The sequence below is a fragment of the Lagenorhynchus albirostris genome, chromosome 12 (assembly GCF_949774975.1).
Source record: "Lagenorhynchus albirostris chromosome 12, mLagAlb1.1, whole genome shotgun sequence".
In the NCBI taxonomy this organism is placed as follows: domain Eukaryota; kingdom Metazoa; phylum Chordata; class Mammalia; order Artiodactyla; family Delphinidae; genus Lagenorhynchus; species Lagenorhynchus albirostris.
The window spans coordinates 50716872-50738298 of NC_083106.1; the positions used below are offsets into that span (position 1 = coordinate 50716872).

At 41.6% G+C, this 21427-nt stretch overlaps 2 protein-coding genes across 3 annotated transcripts in view; one reads left to right on the forward strand and one right to left on the reverse strand.

The window, feature by feature from the left end:
• SCML4 (Scm polycomb group protein like 4) overlaps positions 1-21427 on the forward strand; it is a 129285-nt gene that overhangs the window by 53637 nt on the left and 54221 nt on the right. Inside the window, exon 3 of one of the 2 annotated variants that reach the window (XM_060168126.1) lies at positions 13231-13445. In XM_060168126.1, coding sequence (XP_060024109.1) covers positions 13290-13445 — 156 coding nt within the window. In that variant the 5' untranslated portion in view covers positions 13231-13289. Of the gene's footprint in view, positions 1-13230; positions 13446-21427 lie in introns of those variants that run through there. The other variant, XM_060168129.1, reaches the window with a different exon arrangement.
• Positions 9823-10095, reverse strand: LOC132530283 (U6 snRNA phosphodiesterase 1-like). Its single transcript, XM_060167372.1, has one exon. The coding sequence runs from the start codon at positions 10093-10095 to the stop codon at positions 9823-9825; it is 273 nt and encodes a 90-aa protein (XP_060023355.1).

A 21427-nucleotide genomic window follows, 5' to 3' on the forward strand; every position in this document is an offset into this window, starting at 1 on the left:
ACAGAGAGACAGACTCCATTCTTGGAGGTAGCAGGAAAGATGGGAAATTCCCAAAGGAGGCTTTCTTACAAAGTTCTGCCTGGTCATGAACTGACCTGCCTTTCCATGTCAGTCTGTCGGGGTCTAACTAGGAAACCTCTTTAGTATTTAAGGCGCTGGGCATGTAATGCAGGGAAATGGTGGCACAGTGATGGAAGAGCCAACACAGGAGGCTGGACCATTAGCCACGGTCCCTGGAGGTGAGCCACTGTAGGCTAGAGGGGCAGAGGGACGAGGTGGTATGGCAGGAGGCAGGGCCAGGCCACCCAGCAGAGCGTGGGACCACGTGGGCCTGCCCAGCGGGAGCTAGAGCCTCAGAGGAGAGGCAGCTCCCGGCGGAGACCCAGCAAAGCAGAGGCAGTGGGTGACTGCCCGGGCTTCACCCATGCCAACAGCCACCTCCAAACTCAGACCGGCACTTCCCATTGAGCAAACTCAGCCAGCAGCCAGCTGTCATGGCAAGCTTGGAAAACAGCTTTGGGGACCAGGCCCCTGCTGTGCAGTATAAGGGGCGGAGCAGAGGGAGGCCAGCCAGGACTGGCCCATGGAATCTCCCGAGGGCTGTCTTCTCTAAGGACATCACCTGAGGGGAGAGGCCTGTCAGTGTGGGCGACTGGAGTTTTAAAAAAGGGGTGAACATTTGAAACAAGGAGGTGGCAACCAGTCCCTCTGGGGTCTGTCCTCTGAAGTTTACCTTCTGAGGAGCAGCTCTAGGCCAGATGGCGGTGCTGGAGTCAGAAGCAGCTTTCTCTTCTTCCTGTGCCAGCTGAGGGTACTGGCAGGACCCAGAAAATAGCTGATTGAGGGCACTGCCGAGCAGCTGCCCAGCCAGTAAATAATTCATACCTCTGTGGTGTGCCTGCCTCTCATGCTTTCAAATGTTCTAACGGTTTTCCAAACCCTGCAGATTGGAATGGGTGTTTTCCCCACTTCGAGGCTCTTCCTTCATGCATCTTTTCTCCTTCCCCTTAAATATATGAATTTTTGCTCTCTATCACCCTGGCTGCTGCACCCTTACTTGATGCAGGACAGGTTGCAGAATCAGGGAGGGAGGGGCTTTTATAAGTTCAGCCAGGGGTGGAATGGATGTGACAGGCTTTAGAATCTACCCTCTCAGCCGACGGCCAGTTACAAGGAGGCGGGAAGCCCTTGCGCCTACCCAGCAGCAGAGCTGGGAGCTCTGTGCAGAAGGAGGCGCCTGCACCTTGAAGTCTCCACACACTTACTATGCACATCTAGAAGCTTCATCTCTGGGGACTGAGGGGGTAAGTTTGCACATTAGAACCCCTCTAAAGACACTGAACAGATTCATCGCCTTCAACGTTCTCTTGAACCCACTTTCTACCTGGTTATTATGTGGCACAACTGGGGCTAACCAGTCCTTTTTGTTCCTGGGTCAGTTGCTATTTTTCCAGAATAAGCTAGCCTATTTATAATTTCTTTGTACTCACCCATGTGTATTTAGACGTGGAAAGACAAGGGCATATCAGTATGCAATCAGTGGATAAATAAATTATATTTTATTCTATTCTCCCTTCTGTTGTATTAAAATAATTACAAATAAGAGTTTGGGGCACTTTAGCTTAGTCTTCTGAGTATCATAAAGAGCTCATAGCCTTTCACAAACAATTATTTCAAGTCACTATATTACCATTGTTATTATTATGGTTGATTCATAAATTGTTACAACTTGCTTCTTTGTCCTCTTAGCACCACCCCTGATATTCTTAGAGTCGTCCTTGTCTGGTAATAATAAGATGTTCCAAGCTAATTCTGGCCTTTCTCTGTCCCCAAGATACAGAATCAGCTACCTCTAAGGAGTCTTGGTTTTTATTTCCAGTGGAAAATAGTAGCAGAGAGCAGAAAGTGAGTGCCAGGAGTGAGTACACATGAGTGTTGGTTTTGGCTTCTGTTGGCCCAATTTTTGTGACAGAATTGGGGAAAAATATATATTAAGGGAATTCTTTTTCTCCATTCAACAGATTATATTGCTGTCCCTCTTCTTATGGTATGAAGCTTTCATTGACCAGCAAAGTGTTCTATTATGTTCATATATTTCTAGCCAAAATTAAAACATATGAATGCACAGCTCTGACACCAGCTGTGGGCCGGGAGCCTCGGTGAGATGGCGGACTCCAAGGCGAATGGTATTGCCACAGGTGCCAGGTGCACTCTGTGGGGGCAACATTGCACCAGGTGCTGTGAAGAGCATAGTGACAAATGAAAGAAACATGGCCCTGGGCCTCCAGGGATGGACAAAAATCACTTACGTGCTTGCAATGAGAAAACTGTATAAACCATCATTTAATCAGTGCCTGCTGAAACTGGCGGCACAGGCAATAGGTGGTGAAGGAGTTGAGAGAAGGGAGAGATCAGTGTGTGGAGAAGGGAAGGTCCCTGAAGCCGGAGGGCTTAGGTCACCTTGGAGAGTGGTCGAATTTTAGATAGATGCCAAGGCACATCCTAATTGCTTGAAACTACCTCACATACAGAACTAAGCAGCCTGGGGAGCCATGGGTGTTAGGGTACATACGAGGCTGCTGGCAAAAGAATGATGCTAGAGGGCTTCCCTGGTGGCGCAGTGGTTGAGAGTCCACCTGCCGATGCAGGGGACACGGGTTCGTGCCCCGGTCCGGGAAGATCCCACATGCCGCAGAGCAGCTGGGCCCGTGAGCCATGGCCGCTGAGCCTGCGCATCCGGAGCCTGTGCTCCGCAACGGGAGAGGCCACAACAGTGAGAGGCCCGCGTACCGAAGGAAAAAAAAAAAAAAGAATGATGCTAGAGACTCTGGCTTATGGTGAATGCAACATGGTGCCCCCAGAACGAGAGAAAATAAGATTCCGGTTGTACTTTTTTTTTTTTAATTAATTTTTATTGGAGTACAGTTCCTTTACAATGTTGTGTCAGTTTCTGCTGTACAACAAAGTGAATCAGTTATATGTATACATATATCCCCTCGTTTTTAGATTTCCTTCCCGTTTAGGTGACCACAAGAGCATTGATTAGAGTTCCCTGTGCTGTACCATAGATTCTCATTAGTTATCTATTTTATATATAGTAGTGTATATTTGTCCATCCCAATCTCCCAATTCATCCCACCCTCCCCTTCCCCCCATGTGTCCACACGTCCGTCCTCTACGTCTGCCTTTCTATTCCTGCCCTGAAAATAGGTTTATCTGTACCATTTTTCTAGGTTCCACATATAAGCAATGTTATACGATATTTGTTTTTCTCTTTCTGACTTACTTCACTCTGTATGACAGTCCCTATGTCTATCCACGTCTCTGCAAATGGCACTATTTTGTTCTTTTTTATGGCTGAGTAATATTTTATTCTATATATGTACCACATCTTCTTTATCCATTCCTCTGTTGATGGACATTTAGGTTGCTTCCATGTCCTGGCTATTGTAAATAGTGCTGCAATGAATGTTGTGGTCATGTATCTTTTTGAATTATAGTTTTCTCCAGATATATGCCCAGTAGTGGGATTGCTGGGTCATATGGTAATTCTATTTTTAGTTTTTTGAGGAACTTCCATACTGTTGTCCATAGTGGCTGTACCAATTTACATTCCCACCAACAGTGTAGGAGGGTTCCCTTTTCTCCACATCCTCTCTAACATTTATTGTTTGTAGATATTTTGATGATGGCCATTCTGACTAGTGTGAGGTGATACCTCGTTGTAGTTTTGATTTGCATTTCTCTAACAATTAGTGATGTTGAGCGTCTTTTCATGTGTTTGTTGGTCATCTGTATGTCTTCTTTGGAGAAATGTGTATTTAGGTCTTCCATCTATTTTTTCATTGGGTTGTTTGTTTTTTTTGATATTGAGCTGCATGAGCTGTTTGTATATTTTGGAGATTAATCCCTTCATTTGCAAATATTTTCTTCTATTCTGAGGGTTGTCTTCTGGTTGTACTTTTAAAATGACAGTGAGAGAGAGCATGACTGACACCAAGGTCAGAAACGCATCCCATGCAGCTAATAGAAGGAAATAATCCCGAGTCCATTAGGAGGCTAGAGAGCCTTGTACCTACCTCTCTCAATGCTTTTAGAAACAATGGAAAGCCATTGGTCCTGCTTCCGGTCTGGCTGGCCCATCCCTTCTCCATGCACCGCCAAACATCCCTGAACGTACCTGCTCTATCGCCAGCTCTGTGCGTTTAGCTTGCTCTGCCTGGAAAATCCTAGCTCTGAGGTCACCTTTTTGTGCTTCTCCTGCCTCCACTCTTTCCAACCCTGTTAAAAGAAATGATTTCTTTTCTCCTTGATGTTCTCATAGCATTTCATAGGAAACCTTTGTTATACCATCTACCTCACATATTATTATTGCCTCCTTACTTGTCTGCTTCTCCATAGTGCATATCTTAGGGAGATGTATTTTATTTATTCTTGTCTGTAATCCAAGTGCCTATGCACAATACTTGACACTCACTTCATATTCAACAGATATTTCTTGGATGTATTAATAAATGAAACAGTGAATGAATGAATGGATACATGAACACATGCCTCAGGATTGAATTAGGTGACTCAATGGCCCCATGGGACTGGTGTATGCTTTGAATTTGGTAATTCCTTGTTCTTTACCTTGATGAAGTACCATTAGCCAGGATCTTGATTTATATGTATTAGATCTGCAAGGCAAGCAGGTAAACTGTCATCCCCAAATTCATAGACCAGATCTTAGTTTCTCTTGGTTTCAGCTATAATATTTCTAGCCAAGCCTTTTTTTGATAAGAAGAGGGAGACTTTGAAAACCAGCAGCAAATCACTTGATTTAATACGTTGTCAGGATTTGACAACCACTTAAAGGTTATAACTTGGAGATTTAGAGACTTGAATGTTAGGTTGTTCTAAGGACAGAATCTTTTAATGTTTACTAAAGCTCTTTGCTCTAAGATGGCTTCCAATTCTGAAGTGAACTGAGGCAGTCTGTATTTACTCAAGTCCACAACTGAAAGCAGAGAAATTCAGAGGTATCCTATATACCTCGGGATTTTGACAGTTCTCAAATGATTTATATAGTTGGTTGTATCAAATTATGTGCCCATGGCTAGGATGTCCTTGGACAGCACTTGAGGTCTTTTGAAGGTCTTTCGAGATGAGTGGAAATCTTTGGGGGGAGGGCAGTAACCCAGCTGCCAACTGGGTGGAAGTGCCTGCAGGGAGGTGGTATCAAGGCCAGTAAACGCAGTGACCTGGTTCTCTCAGGAGCCCAGCAAAGCACCCCTGTCCACCATCTGTTTATGGACATTCTTAGCTCTGAAACAACTTTCTCTGTATTATTAGTTATAAAGTCTTTTGCCTTTTTGTTACAATTTATTTGAGATGTTAAAGCAGTGGCCAGTGAAGTTCTGTGGCTTAGGAGCCCAAGCCATTAGAAAACAAGAAAACGAAAGGCCATCTAAAGAAGCACAAATTTCCAATAGAAACTTCCAGAGAGTGAGAATTATTCACTCATTGTTTATTTTCCCTTTATACTATTTTTCTGCCTATGGTTTAAAAATTCAACTAATGCAAAATGGTACAAAGAAGAAAGCAAGATCATCTTTCCATATTTTTCTGCCCAGAGCAACTACCATCAGCCTTTCTGATGATTATCTTTCCCAGACTTCTTTCTATGCCTAAACACATGCAGATTTATCTCTATCTGTATATGTAAAAGAGATATGAATAGAATCATACTATAAATGCTATTTTGCAATCTTTATAAATGCATGTATATAGGTATGTATGTATATGCACACAAATTACAGAGTATTCCATTTTATGAATGTGAAATAATTTACTAAACGAAGGCTGCTTTGAGAGGGGCATTTTGATTGCTTTCAGTGTTTTACTATCATAAACAATGTTTGAAGCATATCCTTGGCCATCTATCTTAGGATAAATTATCTTCTTAGGATATCTTCTTAGGATAAATCCTTAGGAGTGATATAGCTAGATTAGGAAGTGTGCACGTATAAAGCTTGTAAGTGATTTTCAAATTGTCCTCCAGAAAATTTAACCAATTTCTACTTCTACCAACAGTAAATGGGAATTTCCTCTACCCCCTTGCCAACATGGAGTATTATCAGGGTTATTCACATTTACCAATCTGATGAGTGTCAAATGATATCTCAATTTACTTTTTGGAAGGTTACCAGTGAAGTTTAGAATCTTTTCTTGTAATAATTGATCATTTATTTCTCTCCTCTCTCTTTCCTCCCTCCCTCCCTTCCTTCCTTCCTTTTCTTTCTTCTTTTTTTTTTTTTCTTGCCTTCTCCAACACACCCCCTGCCTTTTGTGAGTTGTCTGTGTCCTTTGCCCATTTTTCTATTGGAGTGTTAATTTTTATTTTAATAATTTGAAGGAGTTCTTTGTATTAACCTTCTGTTGGTTCCATATGTAGCAAATAGTTTCCTCAGATTTTCATTTATTTTCAACCTTATTCATGATTGTACTTTTGCTGTATGAAAGCATTTGTGGTCATGTCCGTCAGTCTTTCCATGTCCACTTCCTGAGTTTTCCATCATACTTAGAAAGTCCATCCCCATCCCAAGAGTATAAAAATGTTGACTTATATTGTCTCCAGCACTTCTTAATGTTTCTTTTATTTTTGTATATTTTAGTCTTAGATAGCTCTAGGATCTATTTTGCTGACGTATAGTTAAAACTTTATTGATTTCTAAGTGCCAGTTGTCCACAAATTATTTATTGAGCTGTCTGCATTGATATGAAATGATCCTAAATTTCAAACAAATGGAAACTTAATATACGTTTAATTTCTGGACTAACTTTTCCATTAATCTGATCTCTTATTTCTGTACCATAATACTGCCATTGTTATAGTTTTATAACACATTTTAAGAACCAGAAGGGCAAGTCTGTCCTGCTGGCCTTTGTTTTGTCTTTCTTTTCTTAAAATCAGTTTGGATTTTTAATGAGATTACACTTAATTTATAGAATAATTTAGGTAAAAATTATATTCTTAAAATATCCATCTGTCCAATGATAGATTAATCTTTTAATTTAATAGGTAAAAATTATATTTTTTAGGTAAATATAATTTAGGTAAAAATTATATTCTTAAAATATCCATCTGTCCGATGATAGATTAATCTTTTAATTTATTCATCTTATTTTTAAGGCATAAGTAGAATTTCAAAAACTATTATTTTCTTCATGTGACTCCTTCCACTTCTTAGTAAGTCTATATAAAGAACAGAGAAGGGTCTGAAATTTATCCTCTGCAAGCAGACAGGTTAGCCTACCCCGGTGTTATGGATGCTGGCAGAAGAAATGTGACTGCTGGATCAGAGGCACAGCAGGTGGTATAATTTTCATGTTCGCATCTGCTTCTCTTGTCCAAGTTCCATTGTGGATGCTTTACATGCAGTAGTCACAGCTGAGGAACTCTAAGCTTAGGGAACCCTAATGAGAACTCAGGGTAAGTTTCCTTGAGCTAATTGATGAAGAATGAGGGGACTAAGCCAGAGCAGGAGGAAAGAGCATTGTAGGCAAAGGCCCTGTGATGGGAGAAAGTGTGGCGACGATAAACATCTGGAAAAATGGCCACCATAGCGATTCCATTATCTTCTAGCTAATGGAGCTGAAGACAGCTAGCCTGTTTATTTTTCCTATTGTAAATGATCTGTTTGTTCTGCCTAAATGCTTATAGATTTTCCCCTTTGCTGTTGAGTGTATTATTTTCCAGGATTTTTTTGTTGTTGTTCATTCTTTTTTTTTTTTTTTTTTTTTTTTTTGGTACACGGGCCTCTCACTGCTGTGGGCTCTCCCGTTGCGGAGCACAGGCCCCGGATGCACAGGCTCCGCGGCCATGGCTCATGGGCCCAGCCGCTCCACGGCATGTGGGATCCTCCCAGACCGGGGCACGAACCCGTGTCCCCTGCATCGGTAGGCAGACTCTCAACCACTGCGCCACCGGGGAAGCTCTGTTGTTGTTCATTCTTAAAGGAAGTTTCTTAAGACACAGAGAGGCTCTTTATGCTTGATGACAGCCTCTTAATATATCTTTGAGTATTTTACTTTGCTATTAGTTTTGACCTTTTCCTTAAATATTTGATAAATTGTGATTGTCTATCATCCGTAGTTTTGTTTTCCCTAAAAAATTTCCATCTGTTTTGTTTCCATTGCAGTCCAAGATTGGGACCTTTCTTTATTTTCAGTATTGATCTTTGCTATTTTTACTTTTTGTTGTTGTTGTTCATGTCTTAGTTTTGGAAAGGGAGACCTTGGGGACCCTCCAGTTTTGCCACCATCTTTTCCAAAGTGTCTGGATCTGGGTTTTTTCTGTTTTTTTAATCCGCAATAAATGTGTATTTATTTATAAATTTCAAACATGTGCTACACTGCAAAATATGTGTTATAAAATGTACGCTTGGAACAACAGAAATTTTAAAAGATGAGATAAAGAGAAATACATAAAAAGGTTTTAATACTTTTCTCTCTAATGGATCATCTTGATCCCTTCCCCAGGCACATACAGCCCACTTTCAAGACACTACCCTAGAGATAAAGGCTGTCAAATGTGATGTCTATTTCCTCAGTGCATGTACTAACGTATATATCTTATTTGTTAAAAACGATGAGGGCATACCAGTTCTTCGATTGGCTTTCTCCATATAACACCACATGTTGGACAGCCTTCCTCTCATTACATAAATCAAGCTCATGATTACAGCTCCACAGTAGCCCATAATCAGAAACAGTTATTTCTTTAATCAGACACTTATTAGACATTTAGAATCTCCTGATAGACATTTAGAATGCTCCTAATTGTTCATAAAGACAAAGAACACAACAAGGACCACCACTGTATGTTCACAGATTATTCATTTTTTTAACCAAACACGTGACTAGAGCTGCATGGTTAATAGTCTGCTCACACCTAATAAGTTACTCGATTTGCCCAAGTGCCCTATGGAGTAGGCAGTATAGAGAATCCTTCTCATTCTGTGGATGGGGAAATGGAGATTCCAAGAGACTACCTGATCTAACACAAAATAATAAGAGCCACTACGTTCTCTGTGTATCGTGCTAAGAACTTGACATTGATTATCTGATTTAATCTTCACAAAAGTCCTAGAGGATAGGTATTACTACTATCCCCATTTTAGAGATCAGGGAACTGAGGCTCTGAGAAGTCAGCAACTTACTAAAGGGCACACAGAGTAGCGGGTAGTGGAGTGAGGTCAGACTCTGAAGCCTGGGCATTTTGCCTGCCACTCACTCATTAGGGCTAGGGTGGGGTGGGATTGGAGGCCAGCACACCTACAGCCCTCTTCGAAATAAAGTACCAGCTACAGCTGCAGTCTGGGATGGCCTTGACACTCTGCCCTAGACCCTCCCTTGGTCACATCCTCATAAGCAGGGAGAACATTATACACAGGATTAGTAAAAACTATTTCAGGCAACAAATTCAAAACTGAACTGTATATCACAGGGAGCTCTGCTCAATATTATATAACAACCTAAATGGGAAAAGAATTTGAAAAAGAATAGATACATGTATATGTATAACTGAATCACTTTGCCGTACACCTGAAACTAACACAACATTGTTAATCAACTACACCCCAATATAAAAAAAACCCCAGAAAACCTGAAACGAAGTTAACAGAAGAATCCCCTAGTTCTTGAAACTGGTTCTCTCTCTGTTGAGTTAATCTCTTTCACACCACCAATGTCAAAGGTTTCTGGCTTCTTCCTCCTGGTTGGGGCCAGCTTCCTCCCATAAGGGGCACCTGTCAGTGTCAGCCACGTGCCTCTCACGCATTACTCACATGGTACATAGACGTGGGCGGCCCAGTTGCCCCGCTCGTGGGGAAAGGTGAGCACCTGGCCCCCGTGTTTTGCGCTACCATCCTCAGACCACTCCTCGGTGCCCGGGAACCTGTCCAGTACACTGTCGGGTACTGGCAACTTCTGGCTGGGAAGGGGGCTCTGGCCCCGACTGTGGCCTCCAGTCCCCAGCCAGCCCCGGGCCCCAGCCTCAGCTTCATCCTCGGAGCCACTGCTGCTGTAGCCCACCCGGAGCGCCGCACTCATGGGGGACCCCCTCCACTACAGCACAGCCTGCCTGCCAGCGGTTGAACCACACCAGGAATTCCTCTGCGCAGGAAGTTGGATCTGTTATTGAAAGAATCATTTTGTAGATGCTTTCCTCCAACTCTGTAAAATTATTCCAAGAAGACATTTTGAGACTCCCCCATGGTTAAAATAGACTATTCAGTTTTTAACAGCTCTCTGTCCCATTACTTAAAATTGGATTTATTTTTGTGTTAAAATGGTATATATTTGTTAACAAGGAATTGGGGAACAGCATCTTCCTGATTGATGGATGAAATACATAATCATTCAGGTATGGTGACTTGAGGAGACTGTGGGAAGACTCCCTATCTCCAAGTATCTCCCCAACCACTAACCAGTACTTAGTATTCCACTAAAAATACTTCGCTGTTGTTCCATTAGCATGAAGTCCGTTGATCAGATTTAGTTACCTGGAAAGGTCCTTCATACTCCTGCGATGGGTGTACTTCTATAGAAGGGAGTGGACAGTAGCATGAGTCCTGTTTTTTCCTCCCACCAGGGAGAGGGAAGTAGAACAAAAGAATCCAGTTTAAAAGATGACTATTTTTCCTAGGAAATTATTTCTGGCATATTAGAAATTTGGGGATACTTAAGTGTAATTTTGAGTGATACGAATTCTTAGGTTAATGTGCTCATTAGTTTGTTACCCTTCCTTTACTCTTCAAAACCTGTTCAACAAGAACAGTTTTGTGAGGGAGTGTCTCAGTTAGCAGAGTATCCCAGCTCACGAGGGAGGGAGTGCTGCTAATTGAACCTTTCAGGGGACTCGCATTTTCATGAGAGGAAAGAAATTCAGTGCCTTCTCTGATTGTGGATTTTCTCGTGTTGACTTTTGATCTTGATGTTATTAAATACATTGCTGACCTCCTCACTAGACGAAAGTAGAAAGGTAGAGAAACTTGTCCTAGACGAGGAAAATTCCTGTTTCCAAAATCTGTAAAGATAAACTAATTATGAAGAAGCAGAAACTTGATCATGGTAGTTCAAAATGGGATTCAGATAAAGTTTCACATAGCAAAAATCTTACTGAATAATTTTTTGTGGTTTTTCAATGTTTTTAAAAGCCTCTCTTTTGAAAATGAATATTTGGGTATTTGTTGGCACTGTGGAGCAGAGATACTAAGTCTAGAGTTAGTCTAATGTTCACATATTTGTCTACATATGGGTTTATCTGCATTGATCATAATTCCTTGACTCTAAGATGTCTTTAAGTATATCACACGTCATTATTTCATATACCACTAAGAAAGAAAAAATGCTCCCTATGGAATTCTGACATGCTTACAGTGCTTTAGGGTGCATCCTGATTTCAAAGATGTTAATATGTGAAAAAATATGCACCATAGAATTGATGAGATATAGTATTTTTCTTAAACTTACAAAAACAGGGAAAATTGATATCCTTAATCACTTGTCCATCTATCTGAAATATTTAACAATACAGTCAATAGGTAAATTTATGCTTTAAAATTCTATTTACTAGGTATGATATTTCTAAGAAAAATCAAGGCATTGATAGAATACCATTAATATTCAGAGAATTAACAAAGTGACCTTACATCTATAGATGATACACCCCAGATTTCCCCTGTCATGTTTTTTTAATATTTATTTTATTTTATTTTTATTTTTAATATTTATTTATTTATTTTTATTTTTGGCTGTGTCGGGTCTTAGTTGCGGCATGCAGATCTTTCGTTGCAGCTCACGAAGACTTCTCTCTAGTTGTGGCGCGCAGGTTCAGTAGTTGCGGCGCCCGGGCTTAGTTGCCCCGTGGCATGTGGGACCTTAGTTCCCCGACCAGGGATCAAACCAGCGTCCCCTGCATTGGAAGGCAGATTCTTAACCACTGGGCCACCAGGGGAGTCTCTTCCCGGTCATGTTTTTAAGAATTCCCACTATTTGATATTTTCATTCCTGAGTAAAGCAATCTGGTCCCTGCAGTGCTGCCCAGACCAGGGTGTAGGGATTGCTTCTATTGTCTTTTCCAACTCTTTCAGCAGCCTTTTGAGAAAGAGCCTCTTATTTCCACTATTAGGTATCACTAATGCTCAGAAATGAATTTTATCACCTAACATCACCCCTGAATTAAAGTCTAAAGTTCTGTCCCACTTGCCACTTTCCTGAACATTCCAGGAAATGTGATCCTTGAGCTCATGATACAGCTGCGTTCTCTAGGCTGAGGTTGATCAACTACCTCTTGTTGCAAGATTTAGTCAACTTTACTTGAGAAGCTTATTATAAATATTTTTAATGCTAAGCATATTATAGTACGAGGGGGAAAAGATTTGTGTGTGGTGAACAATTACCCATAGTCCCACTATCTTTGCCATTGGCAGCATTTTTGCAAGTTTCCTTCTAGTTTTTCACCACATAAATTTTTACAGAGTTGAAATAACTTTTATGGGCAATTTGTGTGATGCTTTTTCACTCAACCTCATGTTATTAAAAAGAGTATCATTAAAGCCTTGTAACTAGTTGACTGTTTTCTGTAGATATATTAACCATTCCCCTATTGCTTGTTATCGGGCTCTATCCATTTTATTTTTGCAGTTCTGAATCATGTCAAAATGAACATCTCTGTATGCAAATCTCTGTCCACATTTTGATAGGAGACATAATCAACATTAATCCAATTGATTTGTACTGTTAAATTTCTTTCATGGGAAAAAAAGGGTCATAACAATCTGTCACCCAACCAAAGGGTAGGAGTGAATGTGAGAAAATGGTTGTGTTTATTTAATACTGTTATTATTTCAGCTCAGAGTTGAACTGAGACACATAGGTAAAGTTGTCTCCTTGCTGATGACATCATCAGTCGTGCTTGTTGCTGGGAAGCTGTTGTCCTCTTCACCTAGCCAGTATCTTCCCTACTTCACTATAGTCCCGTGGAAATTCACTATCCTTGAAATTATACCAGGAGCCCAACAGCACTTTAAAAGCTCCTACTGGTGCCTGGCTCTCTCATATTTGGTTTTCCCCTCCCTTAAGGGGTAGGTATGGCCAAAATCACCAAACCGGATCCATGTTTGCCTTGCAAACCAAACAAACACTTCTGTTTTTGTTTTGCTTTGTGTCTGGACTAATCCTTAGCACCTCTTCTGCCTGTGAGCGATTTGTCACTTCCTTCTGTAAGACTGGCACCAGCAGAAATGCAGTCTCAGAGGATCCCGGGGAGAAAGCGAGGCCGACCCCCACTTCACTCAACACCTATGAAGATGGCAGTTCATAACCTTTATTCTGCTTCAGCTGGTTCTTTACCAGCAGTGAAGATCCCAAAGAAAAGAGGGCGGAAACCCGGGTACAAGGTATGGCTCCATCATCTCCTTTCTCCAAAGTGCAACTGGGCTGGGGCATGGCGCTTGGGCAGAACTCCAGTGCCAAATGTGATGAGAGGTTGGAAACTGGGTAAAGACAGGGTGAGAAATAAGTTTCTCTCAATGAAGCATGTGACAGACGAGGCTTCATTGTTGCAACATGGCACACAATACATGCTGTCGCTGTCATGTGCATTTTTACAAGTGGAGAAAGCAAATTACACCAGATGGGGAAAGTTGTAAGGCGAGCAGATTTTAGGGTCATAGCTAAACACACATTATTAAGCCTCGCATCTCAATGAACGTTTCAGACACTGAGCTTTCCCCTGACTGTTCTTATGAGGGCAGCTCTGGAAGCCACTTTCCAGAGCTCATTTGTCATTAATTTCAGTAGAAGCAGATGATGTCCCTGAGACATTTAAATTAATAATGCGAGCAAGCTAGTGTCAAAGGTCGTGAAGAGTTTTCCCTAATAGAGCCTCAATAAGGGGACTCATCATGAAAATTCAGGGTGTTAATTCATAGTTTCCTGCTTACAAAAGGCGCTGACGTCAAGATTGGCTACAAGGAGACATATCAGGCAAAATGAAAATCCTGTTACTCTTTCAAGAATTAATGATTTGGCGAGGCTGTGGGGTGGAGACTAAATTCTCTGATGTAACTGAAATCACATAAAACAACCCAAACCCGAGGGAGAGCTTCTCCTCTAAGATGTTTTTGAAGAGTCTGCTAGAGAAGAAAGATCATTGAGTTGTTTTCCATGAGCCTTTCGGGCATTAGAAAATGAGCTTCAGAAGTTTTCCTTCGTCTATTTTTCTAGAAGTAAAGAGCTTATGTTTCCATCTTGAGATCTGAATACGCAAACCAAAATGCAAATTGGCAATTAACTCCCATATATTTAGGAAAATGTATGGAAATTATTTCATGTCAGCAGAAAGACAAAGCTTCCGGAAGAATTGGTAATGAATTCAGCCTCTGTCCCTTTGGTTCTCCACAGTTCTTCCAACTGCTGGAAAATAGACACAATAGGTAGGGGGAAGGTGACTTAAAGTTATTTGGGGGTCACTGGTTTTAGTAAAAGAAGCTTTTACTCAGCCAGCTCTTGAAGCAAAGGCTTCTGTCACTGGTTATTTTTTTAACAAAGAGAGCTTCCTTTTTCTCATGGGCACACCGGTTTCTGGCCCAGGGCAGGTCTCTCTGCTCAGCTACCTGTGCAGTTGCTGGGGTCTGGGAACTGCATCTGGAAGGCTGGAGCAGGGCAGCCCTTCTGTTTATAGAGCCAGGGGGTGAATCCAGGATCTAAAGAAACACACTGAAAAATTTTCTCTCCTATTTGGCCTTTCTCCTGCTCCCCTGGGAGCTGTGACCCAAGAAAGAAAATTACCGACAGACACAGCATTTCTGGGGCCAGGAAAAATGGAAATTCACTCTGTGGAATGAACCCAACTTTGCAATTTTCCTGTCTCCTGAAAAAGGCAGTTTTCAGTTCTCCTAACACTCAGAGACAGCTCAAGGCAGGAAGAAAGCTTTGGAGACGGTTAGCTGACATACGGGCCCTGCACATGGCAGGTGGATCTTATTCCCATGCCTCACAGGGTGTCTTTTCTGGGGACAACAGGCCACAGATCTTCTTTCAGTCCACCTCCCATATATTTGAGGAAATTGTGGGAATTATTTCAGGCCAGCAGCTCCCCAAGCCATGGGCTTCGTGTTCGAGAAAAATGGCTCCAAACTGGGTGCCAGTCTGTATGCAGTCCCGACCCACTCCTGGTGAGAGGAGCAAAAGGTCTAAAGTCTTCAGAAAGCTAAAATGATTCCACCTAAAGGATCATCCTTTATTATTATTATTTTTTTTTGGCTGTGTTGGGTCTTTGTTGCTGCGCATAGGCTTTCTCTAGTTGCGGCGAGCAGGGGCTACTCTTAGTTGCGGTGCGTGGGCTTCTCATTGTGGTGGCTTCTCTTGTTGTGGAGCATGGGCTCTAGGCACACGGGCTTCAGTCGTTGTGGCACGCAGGCTCAGTAGTTGTGGGTCGTGGGCTCTAGAGCGCAGGCTCAGTAGTTGTGGCACACAGGCTTAGTTGCTCCGTGGCATGTGGGATCTTCCCGGACCAGGGCTCGAACCCGTGTCCCCTGCATTGGAAGGCGGATTCTTAACCACTGCACCACCAGGAAAGCCCCAGGATTGTCCTTTATTCTGAAATATCTGCTTCCTGCTATTTTGGTGTTAAAGTTTATTAAGTGTCATATATTGTGAGGGTTTGGTAATCTTAAAAAAATGTCCTTACTTGGCAAAGTAAAGTTAACAATGTATTAAGTCTCTCCGGTTTTATTTTGACAATTTCTTAGACCCCGAAGCCCCATTTTACCAGTAATGAAATGGTTTTAATTGTGGAGATGCCAGCAAGGAAAGTGTACAGTTTGATTCCATTTACCAAATGGCCACTCATTTGGCAATTTTAACTACCTGGGACACAGCTGGGGAGCCAGAGTTGTTAACAAAAAATCCTGAGCAAGTGAAATAAGATATTACTTGGTCTACCCTTAAAGATCTTGTATTTTATTACTAAGAAAATGCTTCCAAACCCTTCCTCAGTGTCCGTTTACCTTTATTGTAGATGCATTTCTTACAAGCTTGATTATTGCAGTTTAATAGCCTTTGATTTGAAGGGGAAGATATTTTGGGGAGAAGATTGCACACACAGCTGGATACTGAAAGTATAATTATATGATATCATGTTAATAATTTAGGACAATAAAATATACAATAATATTTTCAGTTGTAAAATTATAACACTATAACTTTATGTCAGCACATTATTATATTTATATTAACAGCATTATCTTAATAAATTGATAAGTATTGAGCCAGGAGATTCTGAGGATGCCTGGTTGTACCAACTGTATCACAGGTTTGTGCTGGTTGACATTTGTCGCTTCTTGCCTGGTGCTGTCCCAAGCTGCTCTGTCAGTCACCTCTGTGTCCCTGCACGTGTGGAAACTCTCTCTGGTCCAAGTATGGGTATAAGCCTCTCCCTTTAAGACCCAAGCACAGCTAACACAGGCTGTGATATTTAACCTCTTCTCTGAGTCTCGAGAATAACATGAGCAAATTATAGGCAGAAAAGGAAGGGTTTAACTGGCATTCAGATGTGAGTGCTCCAGAGTTCACGGGTCATTCCTCCTCCCAGGGCCCATCTGACCATGTCACTTGGCCCCGGCCTGCAGCCACTTTGCTGGGGCGTGCTTGCTGCTGTGAGTATCATTTTATGGCCTTGCTGCCCCCTTCTCTCCCCAGTCAAAGGAAGGAAAAACCTCTTAACGTCATATTTTCTCCGAAGAGCCATACTCTGCCATGAAAACAGCTTTCTTCATTATAAAACAGAACATTTACATCTCAGTTTGAAGAATCTGCTGTTGATTTAGGTCCTCAGTTCAGAGACTCCCCAAGGTCAACAGGTGGATTTTCCTTACATTTCATGACGAAGGAGACCGTGGAAGTCTTTTTAAAAAGAGAAAGAGAGAGGGTCTGCACCAGGGATAAACCCTAACTTCCATTCAGTAGACATAGCTGATTATAATGGCTCCAAATAGCGGGATTTGCAGCTTCTGTGTCTTTATGATTTAAGCAGGAAGAAAAAAGTGCCGGTTTTTTAAGATAGCCATTTGTCCCCAGTACACAATAATAATAATTAATAGTAATAGCAATAATAGTCATAAGTAACACTTACTGAGCACTTCTACATTTGAGTCTCTGGGCCTAAGCACTTTATATATATATATTTCTTATAGATCCTTGATAATTTCATAGTGAGAAGAGTCAGAAAAATTGCAGGAATTAGGCATGAATTAACCATGCCCCGCAGCCTGAGGCCACATACTGTCCGGCCAGCAGCCCTCTCCACCTCAGCAATCTCTTTGCGTTACTGTTCAGAATAGTATTTGTGTTTCCTGATTCAAAAAAGAGTAGATTACTTTCTGTCTGCTCTGTTTAACTAGCTAAGAAAAGTGTAACATGCTCTAGAAAGAATATCATCCCTGAAATATTAAAAACAAATAGTTTATATGTTCTAAAATGTTAATAATTGTATCATTCAGCATACAAATTCAGCTGCTGTAACAAAGGCCAAAGAACAGTGGCTTAAAGAAGATAGAAACTAATTTCTCTCTCATGTTACTGTCTGGGAAGGCCATGTGGGGCTGATTCGATGACTCCACCGTGTGGAGGACCCAGGCTCCTTTTATATTGTTGCTCTGCTATCTTAAGACACAGTCTCTACCTCATGCTCTAAGGTGGCTCGTCCAGGTCCCACCATCCCACTACTGTGGCCAGCAGAATGGGGACAGAGGTGGTGGAGGGCACGTTGTTCCCCTTTAAGGGTGAAACCTTCAGAGTTGTACACACCCTCACACTTGCAACTCACTGGCCAGGAAGTGAGTCACTTGGCCACACTTAGCTCCACAGGAGGTGGGAAAATGTAGTGTTGAGCAACCACATGATAAGCTGAAATCCAGGGATTCCATTAATAAATGAAGAAAGGAGCATGGATATTTGGGAAGAGCCAGCAATTTCTGCTAACTATTGAAAGGACAGTCTTCCGTTAACTGGTAAATTCACTTTATAAAGAAAGTAATTTTCTAAAGAGCAAGAGTAAATGCAGCATTTTGTTTTGTTCCTCCTTTCTTATTGTCATCCTTTTCCCCCCCGAAAAAGTATATGTTCTTGGCACTGTGTAACAAGGACCTCAAGTTAACAAAAATCTCAGTTAAGAGAATGTTCAGACTTAAGTAGAAAGGGTTTGTTTGTTTGTTTGTTCCAACATTTGTTTAAAGCCTCTTTCTAAAGTGTGTTTTCATTATAACTGTTGAATTGGCTTCAGTGCTTCTTTGATTATCCAGATCTTGTATTGCCTTAAGAGTCATAGTTAGGAACACTAACGGCTGCCTAATAGTGTGGAAGGGAAGAATCGACATCTAACCTTTCCTGTGCCTATTTTCAAGGTCCCCCTCTCGCTGATGGTGCATATGAAGTACCACTTGTGGCCCGTGAGGGAAATGACTACAAAGGCACTAGGCAGGGGCCATTCCCTTGGGCTGAACGATGTGCAGCATCTAGGGAGGGGATGGTGTCTCCTGGGGTTTTCTGTGACCCTCCTGCCCTCAGCCCAGGGCTGGAGCAATGGTCAGGGGTGAGGCTAAGCAGTGTATCTGGGGAATGTTTCCTGACCAGCATTCTGAGTGTAACTCAGACATGAATGTTAGTTGGTATTTTCACTTATGTTAAGGAGTGAGAGAAATGTAAACAGTGAAGTTGTATGTTGGAATTTCACTCAAATTTGTCAAGGATGTGGTTGACTTCTTTGCTGAATTGGATAATAGTTTGTGAAAACAAAAAATATTTGTTTTTTCATTCTATTTGCTGTGTAATGGCTACAGACAAGACACACTTTTAAGTTTAATTTGCATTTTTAATATTTTCTCCATTGCTCTCTTAAACCTATAAGTCAACAAAACAGTAAATCCAGCCCTATTTGTAGCATTTGCCAATTTCCAAGGTGTAAATATTCCCAACATGGCCAGTTTCAAGGCACCAATGTGACTTTCCTGAACGTGGAGTTGGTAAAAGATGTGCTGTAGTATCACTCTTGTACTCTATTTCCACACAGATGCAACAGTAAAATAATTAGAAAGTGATGAGTTTTGAGTATCTATTACCTTTGTTCTTAATATATTTTAAAAATTAATACTCTGTACGTGTATGCACTTTAATTTTTAATAATTGCTGTGTTTAACAAACAAGTTGCAATATTCCTGAAAATTTAACAATCACCTCTTGTGAACCAGTAGAAGCTGCTCCACCTCCCCGCTGCTCTGAGCTCTGCTATGCGCAGGATGCCTGTGAGTGTATGTTCCATATCCCCACTCTCATCTTCAGGGCTGACCCCACGCCTGCTGGTGCATAGAACTTGGCTCCCTCACCAGTTTCTGTAAGAAGCTCCATCACAGCAAGCATTCCTTGAAATGTGTGGGCTCTACTGAAGATTGTTGGAGTCACAGGGCAGCATCGACATTCATTAAATACTTCACATGGATGGATCTGTTTTTCTGCATCCCACTTTATCCAATGATGGTTATTTTTGTTTTCCTTTTTCTTCCTTCTGTCTCCTCGTACTCACGGAGTACGGGCTTCACGGCTTCCCTGTCTCCTCTCTCAGCCGCCCTCTGTCAGGAGGAAATTAACCCATTCTTCTCAGCCTCACCCAGGCAGGATGGTAGCACCACCTCTGCCTCCATGCACACTAACCCTAGGGCGGGGAACTGTCTCTCCTGGGGTTTTCTGTGACCATCCCCGCCCTCCTGCCTTCACCCCAGGGCTGGAGCAATGGTCAGGGGTGAGGCTAAGCAGTAGGTCTGGGGCAGTGGCATCTGGTATCTGACCAGCATTCTGAGTGTAACTCAGATATAAATGTTAATTGGTATTTTCACTTATGCTAAGGAGTAAGAGAAATGTAAACAAGGCCAAAGGATACTGGCTCCTCCATCCCTCGCATGTTTAATCTCTCCCAAGGGAAAGGAGAAAAAGTTGTGGGTAAACCCAGAAACAGGCTGACTCCTCGGAATGGAATTAGGCCATTGGCCACAAACTTCTTGTTGTTGGAGCTGATTTGCATTTCCAACAGGCAAGTTTTTTAGACTAAAGTCTAATGTTAAACACAGTGAGGTATTCAATTTTCCCTAACCCTGCTCCCTGAATCTCCGCAGAACCCTGAGGGAGTTTTCTGTGAAGAAAGAGAGTGAGCCTAAAGGAGCAGTGTGCCCCCAGGGAAAGCTATGGGCAGGGACGTGGACAAAGCTATCCTCGAATGGTGTGGGAGAGGAAGGAAAGGAGAGAAAACATGATTTTTTAAAAATAGAATCTGGTACATCAGTTTCCTAGGGCTGCTGTAACACAATACAACAAACTGGGTGGCTTAAACAGTGCAAATTTTTTTTAAATTTTATTGGAATATAGTTGATTTACAATGTTGTATTAATTTCATGTTAGATATACATATATATCACTTAATATACATACATATACATGTTAGATATATGTATTACTAATATATATGTATTACTGAATATGTATATTCTTTTTCAGATTCTTTTCCTTTATAGGTTATTATAAGATATGGACTATAGTTCCCTGTACTGTATAGTAGGTCCTTGTTGTTAATCTATTTTATATATAGTGGTGTGTATCTGTTAATTCCAAACTCCTAATCTATCCCCCCCTCTCCTTTCTCCTTTGGTAACCGTAAGTTTATTTTCTATGTCTGTGAGTCTATTTCTGTTTTGTGAATAAGTTCATTTGTATCATTTTTTAGATTCCACATGTAAGTGATATCGTATGATATTTGTCTTTGTCTGATTTACTTCACTTAGTATAATAACCTTTAGGTCCATCCATGTTGCTGCAAAAGGCATTATTTCATTCTTTTTTATGGCTGGGTAATATTCTATTGTGTATATGTACCACGACTTCTTTATCTATTCATCTGTTGATGGAACACAGAAATTTATTGTCTCACAGTTCTGCAGGGTGGACATCTGAGATCAAGACCAGCCAGGTTGGTTCCTTCTGAGGGCTGGGAGGGAGGATCTGTTGTTGCAGGCCTCTCTCCTAGCTTTGGGGGGCCTCCGGTGTTCTTTGGCTTGTGGATGGCATTCTCCCTGCGTCTTCACATTGTCTTCCCTCTGTACATGTTTGTCTGTGTGTCCAAATTTCCCCTTTCTATAAGGGCACAGTCATATTGGATCAGGGCCCACTCTAATGAACTTATCTTAACTTGATCATCTGCAAAGACCCTATTTCCCAATAAGGTCACATTCACAGGTACTGGGGGTTAGGACTTCAACATCTTTTGGTGGGGAGACACATTTTAATCCATAGCACCCAGTATAATAATCTTTATCTTGTAACTAGACATTTAGTC